Source organism: Carlito syrichta, unplaced genomic scaffold (assembly GCF_000164805.1).
Source record: "Carlito syrichta isolate Samal-C Ts95f unplaced genomic scaffold, Tarsius_syrichta-2.0.1 Scaffold115681, whole genome shotgun sequence".
Taxonomy (NCBI): Eukaryota; Metazoa; Chordata; class Mammalia; order Primates; family Tarsiidae; genus Carlito; species Carlito syrichta.
Window position 1 is genome coordinate 695097 of NW_007059777.1, and position 9070 is coordinate 704166.

At 52.5% G+C, this 9070-nt stretch overlaps 1 protein-coding gene across 1 annotated transcript in view; it reads left to right on the forward strand.

Annotated features, from left to right (window-relative positions):
- The window catches only part of TMPRSS5 (transmembrane protease, serine 5), a 43630-nt gene that overhangs the window by 32467 nt on the left and 2093 nt on the right, over nucleotides 1–9070 (forward strand). Inside the window, exons 5-11 of the mRNA XM_021706330.1 lie at nucleotides 320–442; nucleotides 2357–2489; nucleotides 2786–2899; nucleotides 4896–4939; nucleotides 5681–5843; nucleotides 6428–6606; nucleotides 8560–8658. Of these exons, the coding sequence (XP_021562005.1) occupies nucleotides 320–442; nucleotides 2357–2489; nucleotides 2786–2899; nucleotides 4896–4939; nucleotides 5681–5843; nucleotides 6428–6606; nucleotides 8560–8658 (855 nt within the window). The remainder of the gene's footprint in view (nucleotides 1–319; nucleotides 443–2356; nucleotides 2490–2785; nucleotides 2900–4895; nucleotides 4940–5680; nucleotides 5844–6427; nucleotides 6607–8559; nucleotides 8659–9070) is intronic.

A 9070-nucleotide genomic window follows, 5' to 3' on the forward strand; every position in this document is an offset into this window, starting at 1 on the left:
AGTGAGAAGCATAAGACCAAGGAGGCCCTAGTCAGACTTTTTCCAGAAATCGTTCCCAATGAGAGAGAAGGACACACAGAGAGACAGAGACACACTGAGACATGGGATGAAAGAGGAGTCAAAGAGAGAAAGAGAGACTGAGTGCTGGGCCTCTCCCTGCGGGTTAGCTGGAGACCTGCCTGAAGCAGGGTGGCTAAGTCCCCAGGCAACTGCTTTTGCTTCTGGCCAGGAGTGTCTTGTTCTGCTCCTTGACCCCATCCTGTGGAAATCCCTCCCCTCACTCACCTCTTCTCTGCGACCCTCTCTTTGTCCTCTGAAGTGCTCTATCTGTGGCCAGCTGCTTCTCAGCCCATTTCCGGGACCGTGCAGGATGAGGAGGCGCCTTTGAGCTGCTCAGAGGTCAGCAGTGAGGAAGCTCTGCTCCCTGCACATCCCAAAACAGGTGAGCCACACCCCCAAGGCTACTGGACTCCCTCCCCCACCCAGGGTCCCTTCCCAGCTGGGAGCCAGAGGACCAGCATGAAGAGTGTGAGGGTGGTGACAGGGTCTGGCCTTGTGGAGTCATCTCTGATTTGGGGCCTTCAACACCCCCCCAGGACAGTCCTGATGCCCAGCTGGGGCATGGTTAGGAGCCCAGATTGGCAGGAGGGATGGAAACTTGCCATTTGGAGCAGAGTGAGCCAGCGACGATGTGGGGGGAAAGGGGCTGGGTGTGTGTGGGAGCCAGAGTGTGACCAGCAGGGGTCTGGGAACATCACCCCATGTTGTCCCATCCCCCTTCCCCCGTTGTTATTCCCTCCAGGTAGGAGAGTTGAGGATCAGGCAGTATAATGCTGTCTTTTGCTAGCTGCGTGACTTTGGGAACGTTACTTCTTTGAGCTTCCATTTCCTTCTCTATAAAATGGAAATAAAAATGCTCACAGTATAAAGTTATGATGATAAAACAAACTAATATATAAAAAAAACTTAGCATACAGCCTGTGTATAAGCCTACTTGGGCTGCTATAACAAAAACACCACAGACTGAGTGGCTTAAACCACAGATATGTATGAGGGAAGACCCCCCAAAACCCTGAATTTATTTATAAAAAATGGCATATTTATTCTCACATGCTTAAATTACTTTGAGTCACCTTCAAAGTAATCTCTCTTTGATGCAATACACCTATCGAGATGCTTTTTCCACTGCTCAAAATAGTTTTTGAACTCGTCGGTTTTGATGCCTTTTAGTGCTTCTGTCATTTTTTGTTTCACCTCTTCCACATCAGCAAAATGTTTCCCGATGAGGATTTTTTCATCTGGGGAAACAGACAATAAAAGTCGCTAGGTGAGATCAGGTAAATAGAGAAGGTGGGGCACAGGGGGTCATGCTGTTTTTGGCCAAAAACTACTGAACACTCAGTGTGGTATAGGCAGGTGTGTTGTCATGTTGGAAGAACCAATCACTTGTTGGCCACAACTCAGGGCATTTCTTTTGCAATGGAGCCTCTCACAACAACGCTAGTTGGTACACTGATGCCTATGTGTTCCTAGAACATTCACCCAGCGGAAGAAGTCTGTACTACAAAGGGCTCACCTTCCAAAAAATAATTCTGGGTTTTTCTGAGTCCCTCCTCATATTTTCTCACAATTCTGGAGGTTGAAAGTCCAGATCAAGGTGCTGCCAAAGTTAGTTTCTAGAGAAGGCTCTGCCTCTCGCTGTTCCTCCCAGCACCATTCCTTTGTTCTTGAGGAGAGAGACACATCTCTGGTGTCTCTTCTTCTTATAGGGACATCGGCCCTATTGTGTTAGGGCCCGCCCTCATGGCCTCATCTCACCTTAATGACCTTAAAGATCCTGTCTCCAAATATAGTCATCTTGAGGAGTGGGGCTTCAACATAGGAATCTTGGAGACACCATTCAGTCCATAACAGCAAGGAAAAAGCAGACACTCAATAAATGGTAACCATTATTGTCACTAGATTTGAAGTCACAGACCTGGACTTAAGTCCTGATCCATCCCTTGCTGATTCTGTAATCTTGGGTAGGTTGTTTAACCTTTGTGACTTAGTTTCCCCTCCGCAGAATGGAGAGGATGAGAATACGCATGGCTCAGGGCTGCTGTGACAGCAAGTATGTGTCAAAGCGCTTGGTTAAATTACAAAACAGAAATTCTCCACCAGCAGGGGTGATATTGTTCTTAGGCTGGCCTGACACCCCAGGGACCAGGGAGCTTGACATCGGGTGACCCAGACACTATCACTAAGGCCTTTATAGGTCCTACAGAGTCCCAGGTCCAGGTCGTCCTGTCCTACCCTGCCACCATCTTCCCCCTTCCCTGCCGTGTGGGATGTGGATTTCGTGCTGTGATTTCAGTATCTTTCAGAGTAAACAGCGAGGACTTGTTGGAAGTGCAGGTGAGGGCCAGGCAAGACTGGCTCCTGGTATGCTATGAGAGCTGGAGCCCTGCCCTGGGGGTGCGGATCTGCCGGAGCCTTGGGCATCTCAGGTAACAGGAGCCAGACCTGGTGCCAAGGGAGGGGAGAACTGGCGGGCGGGGGGAGGGGCGCTGGAGACCTCCTCCTGCCCATCACTGTCAGTGTGAGCAGGAAATGACAAGAGGCCTTTCTGGTCATCTTCTGGCCTCTGGGCATGATGGTATCCCAGGCCGGTTCTCTCTTTGAGCACTGCTGTTCTTTAACAAACATAAATCCTGGAAGTCATCGCTCAGCTGCTATATGGCATACTATCTTATGTCCATTCCAATTATGACTTCCTCCCATTCTGTTCCCTTCTTCTGCCAAGTCTCACTTACCATGAGGGAGTGAACCTGTCTGACATCAAGCTCAACAGCTCCCAAGAGTTTGCTCAGCTCTCTCCTAGGCTACGAGGCTTCCTGGAGGAGGTATGGCAGCCCAGGTAGGACTTCTGAGTTGAGTGGGTGAGTGGGGCCTTTTGCCAGGTCCTTTACCAGGTTAGTCCAGCAAAAATATTCCTTGCAGGAACCTTGTGGTGAGAATATTGGAGATTGAAGACAGGAAGACCAAGATGAACATTTCCTAATCAGATTTTTTTTGAGTCGGAGTCTCACTCTGTCACTCAGGCTGGAGCGCAGTGGCCTGATCACAGCTACTGCAGCCTCGACCTGCTGGGCTCAGGCGATCCTTCCACTTCAGCTTCCAAGTAGCTGGGACTACAGGTATGCACCACCATGTCTGGCTAGTTTTTTAATTTATTGTAGAGATGAGGTCTTGCCAAGTTGCCCAGGCTGGTCTCGAACCTCTGAGCTCAGGCAATCCTCTCGCCTCTGCCTCCCAAAACATTGGGATTATAGGCATGAGCCACTGTGCCTGGCCCTAATCAGAAATTACAAACTCAGTTCACATGAGTTTGTGAGTTTCACATGTAGGTGAAGTTGCCTGTCACAACTTCACATACATTATTTGCCCCTCACAGGAAATGCAGGGCTTATTGTTACTGTCTCAGGATCTGAAATGGCACTCTTGCCGGGCTCGGTGGCTCAGCCTGTAATCCCGTGCTTTGGGAGGCTGAGGTGAGTGGATTGCCTGAGCCCGCGGGTTTGAGACCCGCCTGGGCAACTTGGCGAGACCTCATCTCTACAATAAATAAAAAAAAAAAATTAGCCGGGTGTGGTAGTGTGTGCCTGTAGTTCCAGCTACTTGGAAGGCTGAGGCAGAAGGATCTGGGTGACAGAGTGAGACTTCAACTCAAAAAAACCCAACCCCCCCCTAAAAATGGCACTCTTATTTTCATGTGACAGGTCGCAAAACTGAGGCTAAGGAGGTTAAAGGGTCCAAGGCCACATAACTAACAGGCAGCCAAGCCGAGCCTTGAAACTAGGCTCCCATCGCCAAACTAGGTGCTCTCTCAACTCTGCCACACTTTATTCAGACAATTCTGACATTTCAGGAGAAAGATGGTCGAGTTGTTCTGGCTAAGAGCTGCTTGTGCCTGGAGAGTCTTCCAGAGAAGGCGGCTCTGGAATGGAGCAGACCTTGCCCAAATCCTGGGGGTGGGTCTAGCATGACAGGGGCACAAGCAGAGAGGGTCTTTGCTTCTTTCTGGGTTTCCCTAAGCAGCCCATCAGCCTCCTGGGATAGATAGATGGGCACCCCCGTTGCCACTTCCAACTGTTTTCTCTCCCTCCTGTCCAGCTCCTCAGGTCCATCCTCGAGAAGATGCTGGAGACGGGGGAGGTTCTGACGGGGTCTCTGTCAGACACCTGAATGGGAAAATGAAAGCAGGGGTGGGGCTGACCCCTCCAGGAGAGCTGGCCGGGTTGTGGGCTTGGGAAATGGGATGCATCAAAGGGGAGACAGACATCGGGCAGCTGGGAGCAAGGGAGAAGTAAAGAGAGAGGGTTTAGATCGAAAAGGAATTGATGCTTATGCTAAGAGGGAAGGAAAAGACGAGCGCAAGACAAGGATTATGCAGGGCCTAGACAAAGGCTTGGGATGGAGAATACAGGCAGCCTGGTAAAGAGCCCGGGCTCAAGAGTCCTCGCCACCTGTTCACTCACCATTCCTTCATCTGTCCAACATGGATTTATTCAGGGCACTTTGTAGGAACAACTGGGCTTTCTTGTCTAGGCATACCCTATTTGTAAATTTGGGCCCTGCCCAAATTGACCCTCAAGGACCATGATGTCCTTCTGTCGCCTGCCAGGACACTGGGGAGAATGTGGGCTGCAGCCCAGGACTGGCTATGAGGAGGGCCCCCGGGGGTGGGGTGAGGAAGGTCGGAAGGAAATGGTGGGATTCTTAAGGCTAGGGTGATGTGCCAGCCTTAATAACTGTCCACCCACCTCTTCTGGCCACCTCTGTCCTCTGTGCCCTGGATGTGTGGGGATGCAGGGTGGGCCCGGCCCAGCTTCCTGCTGTTGCTCGTTTTGCAGGAACAATTGTACTTCCGGTCAAGTTGTTTTCCTCAAATGCTCTGGTGAGTCACATCTGGGACCCAGGAAGGGTTGGTGGGAGGAAGGAATGTTCCAGATGCCCCAGTATGGAAGAGCGCTTAGGGGGAGGCTCGGCTAGGCCGGGCCCTTCCTTGCCCACTTGTGTATCTGCCTGCAGGGTCCCTTCTTGTGGATGCCATTCTACCCCCAAGAGAGCCTTTTCTAAGCCTCTGTCATGTCCTTCTACATGGGTCTGGGTTGATGATCTCCTTACCTTACTACCTGCCACTCTCTAACATGGCCTCTGACACTCACTCCCTCTTTCTTCTGGAGAACCCCCAAAGGAAGATTAGTATTGGCTATTGAGTCACCTGTTAGCGGCTTCAGGAGACTAAGCGTAGCTGGTGAGTTTAGGCACAAGTGGGAAGCAATCTGTGGAGTTCCTATCCTCCGTCTCCCTATTCATCTAGCCATCCCTTCATCTGTCCTTCCACTCACCAACCCTTTGGCCCCTCCTGGGGGATGGACATTCTGTTGAGGCATTGGGTCTCCGTAGATAGTGCAGACATAGTCCCTGCTCTCAGCAGGCCCACAGCCCAATGGGACAGGTATGTAATTGACAGTTCTATCTCCCCATCCCCCATACTTAGGACCAGGAATAAGAAAGGAGAGCCGTGCATGCCTCCTGTCCTTGGCCCTGGGCCATGCTCCCTGAGAGCTAGGACCATCCTGACACCCACCTCTCTCTCTTTCCCTCTTTCTATCGCACCCTTCTCTGTTGGCAGAGTGTGGGGCAAGGCCCCTGGCTTCCCGGATAGTTGGTGGGCAGGCTGTGGCTCCCGGACGCTGGCCGTGGCAGGCCAGTGTGACCCTGGGCTCCCGGCACACGTGTGGGGGCTCTGTGTTGGCGCCTCGCTGGGTGGTGACTGCTGCACACTGCATACACAGGCAAGTTCTTGGAGCTGCTGGGGAGGAGAGGGCTCGGTTGCCTGTTCATGGAACATAGTTGTTGCTTAGAAAATATTAGTTGGAGGAATGAATGGATGAATGAATGATGAATGTATGAATGCTCTTTGATCCTCTTTTGATGGCAGGAGGGCAGAGAGTAAAATCCCCATTTTACAATGAGAAAACAGACTGTGGGGGAAGTACCCCCCCCGCACCCCATATCACATGTAGTAGCCGGAGAGACAGGACTGAAGGAAGTTTTCAGGCAGGAAGCTCCTCTGTGTTTATTGCAAAACTTGGAGGGGGCTTATGCAAGAGAGAGTGGTGGTTACAGATGGCCCATAGTGTCTCACTTCTCTATCCATCAGCCCTTGAGCATTTATTAAGCACCTACTGCATGCCTAGTGTCTTTCTGCCTGCTGGAGTGGTACTAAGAGCCATGGTCCTTGGGTCCTGGGAACTCGCAGCCTGATGACGGGGCCTCCACTAACGGCCTCCCTGGCCAGCAGCCTCCATTTGCCACCTCATTTCTGTTGACTTCTTCCGCCCCTTCGTTGCCGGCTCAGCATAGCCCCTGTGTGCAGTTTCAGGCTGTCCCGCCTGTCTAACTGGCGGGTTCACGCGGGGCTGGTCAGCCACAGCACTGTCAGGCCACACCAGGGGGCTGTGGTGGAGAGGATCATCCCCCACCCCTTCTACAGCGCCCAGAATCACGACTACGATGTGGCCCTCCTGCGGCTCCGAACCCCACTTAACTTTTCAGGTGAGATGCTGGCCCTGGGGTGGGGAGGCAGGGGGCTGCTGGGAGAGGGCAGGGGCTGGGCAGGAGACCCGTGAGCTGATTTCCAAGGTCTCCCCCTATCCCTGAGTGTCGCAAACCTTAAAACACTCTGTTTATCTGGGGACCGTAGTGAATGTTGGTATCACCCGGACCTGAAATTTCACCAACTTTTGCACAGGGCTCTGTTGGGGCAGAGGCTCAGGCCCTCTTCATGGCTGGGCTGCAGGCGGGATCTGCCCCGAGGTCCCAAGCTAAGATTCACAGCTGCCCCATCCACCAATCCACAAACAGGCTGCTCCACCCTGTCCCCAGGCCCACCCAGGTCCCAGCCATTTTGTGACATGTTTATGAGATGCCTTCAGGTATTTGGAATAAAACATTCCAAATATCCTTTCTTTCAGTCCTTGAAACAACCCTGACAGGTAGGCGAAGCAGGTATTTACAGACATCGACACTGAAACTTAGGGAAGGAGGAACTCTCTCTTCAAGGTCACACAGCAAACAGTTCTGAGCCTGATGTCCTGCCTATGGGGTCAGGGCTCTTCCTGCCATAGCTGTCCTAGAAGGTGAGACCAGCTGCAGTGTCCCAGCAGCCGCCCTCCCCGACACGCACACATACACAAGCACACATCTACAGACACGCACTCACAGAAACACACACGTGCACTCACACAGTCACAGGCACACAGACTCACACTCGGGCGCTCACACACACGTGCTCACACAAACCCACACCCTCATGCACACACATGTTCACACCACACTCATGCGCACGCCCGCACACCCTCACACGCTCCAGCACGCACACGGAGACACTCACACACACCCAGCACTTCCCCTCCAACATCACCTATGCCTTAGGCTTCCCAAACAGTCATTGCCAAACATGCTGCGTCACAAATTTTATCACACAGGTGAACTATCATTTGACAGTTAATATTTCTAAATCGACTTAAGTATATTTCCAAAAAACTCAGCAGTCCACAGTGTGAAAACAAATCCCTGTTTCTGGTCTAGGCAGCTGGGTCTTCTCCAGAAGTTGATGCCCCTGGACCTGTCCTCGCCTGCTTAGATGGGAGGTTGTCTAGATGGGAGGTTGACAGCAATAAGAGAGGAGCAGACTAGCCCCCAACGGAGGCTTTCTGTCTGAGGCAGTTAGAACAACTGAAAGAGAGTTAACAAGGAAGTCGTTTTCTCCCCAGGTGTTTATTTAGCGGCACGTACCACCGAAATCGTGTTTGGCTCAGCCCATAGGATGGAAACACAACCCCAAGAGGGACCAGTCATTCTGGGAAAGCCCAAATGAGGACTCCGAGGTTGAGCATGGGGGCGAGTGGTAGATGATAAACTTGAGAGTTTACAGGGATATAGGCATCCATCTTCTCATTCAAGTCTTACCAAGAAAACCTAGAGCAGCAGGTATTTTTTAGCCTCATTAGATAGAAGTGAAAATCAAGGTTCTGAATGGTTAAATGATTTACTATACAAGTTACTTAGAGGCTGGGAGTGGTGGTTCACGCCTGGAATCCCAGAGCTTTGGGAGACTGAGGCAGGAGGATGACTTGAGTCCAGGAGTTTAAGACCAGCCTAAGCCACAGAGTGAGACCTCGTCTCTACAAGAAAAAAAAAATTAGCCAGGTGTGGTGGTGCATGCCTGTAGCCCCAGCTACTCAGGAGGAGGCTGAGGTAGGAGTTTCTGTTGACTCCTGAGTCCCAGTTGGGGTGGGTAGTGGGTGCAGTTTGCTCACTGTCCTCTGTGAATGGTGACCCCCAAGTGGGGCTAGTGCACAACCTGCACAGCCATGCAGGAAGCCAGGAGACAGAACTGTTTGAGAAGGAGGCTGGGGAGGGTCTGTCTGCCCTGGGTCTCTCGCCCAGGCTCTGCAGGGAGGGAAGTTGAGCCTGAGCGGAGACCAAGACCACGCCTCTCTGCAGACACCGTGGGTGCCGTGTGCCTGCCGGCTGAGGAGCAAGATTTTCCGAGGGGCTCACAGTGCTGGGTGTCCGGCTGGGGCCACACCGACCCCAGCCATAGTGAGTCAACTCCCAGGGCCCTTAGTGCAAAGGGGCCATGGTGGGGGGTATCGTTCCCCAGGGTGAGGCTCCTCTACCTCCTCTGGCCACATGGCAGTGCCGGCCCACCTTCCCTGGCATCACCCGTGGCCAGGCCTGGGGGCTCCATCTCCCCCACCTGGGCGTTTCTGGGAGAACAAGCACTGACCATTTTCCCTAAACCCAGGCTCTTTGATCCCTCTTTCCTGTCCCAGGCGCGCCATGGCATTTGGCGTATGTGTGAGTCCTCTCTCAGCCCCACGTCTGACAGTTCCCCCCCACCTGCCTCCCTGCCTTGGGCCCACAGCTCCCACCCTGGGCTACCCTCTCGGGTCTCTGTGTCTCTGGGACCTCTAATCACCTCCTTGGTTGCAGCTCTGCCTGCTGGGGCCTT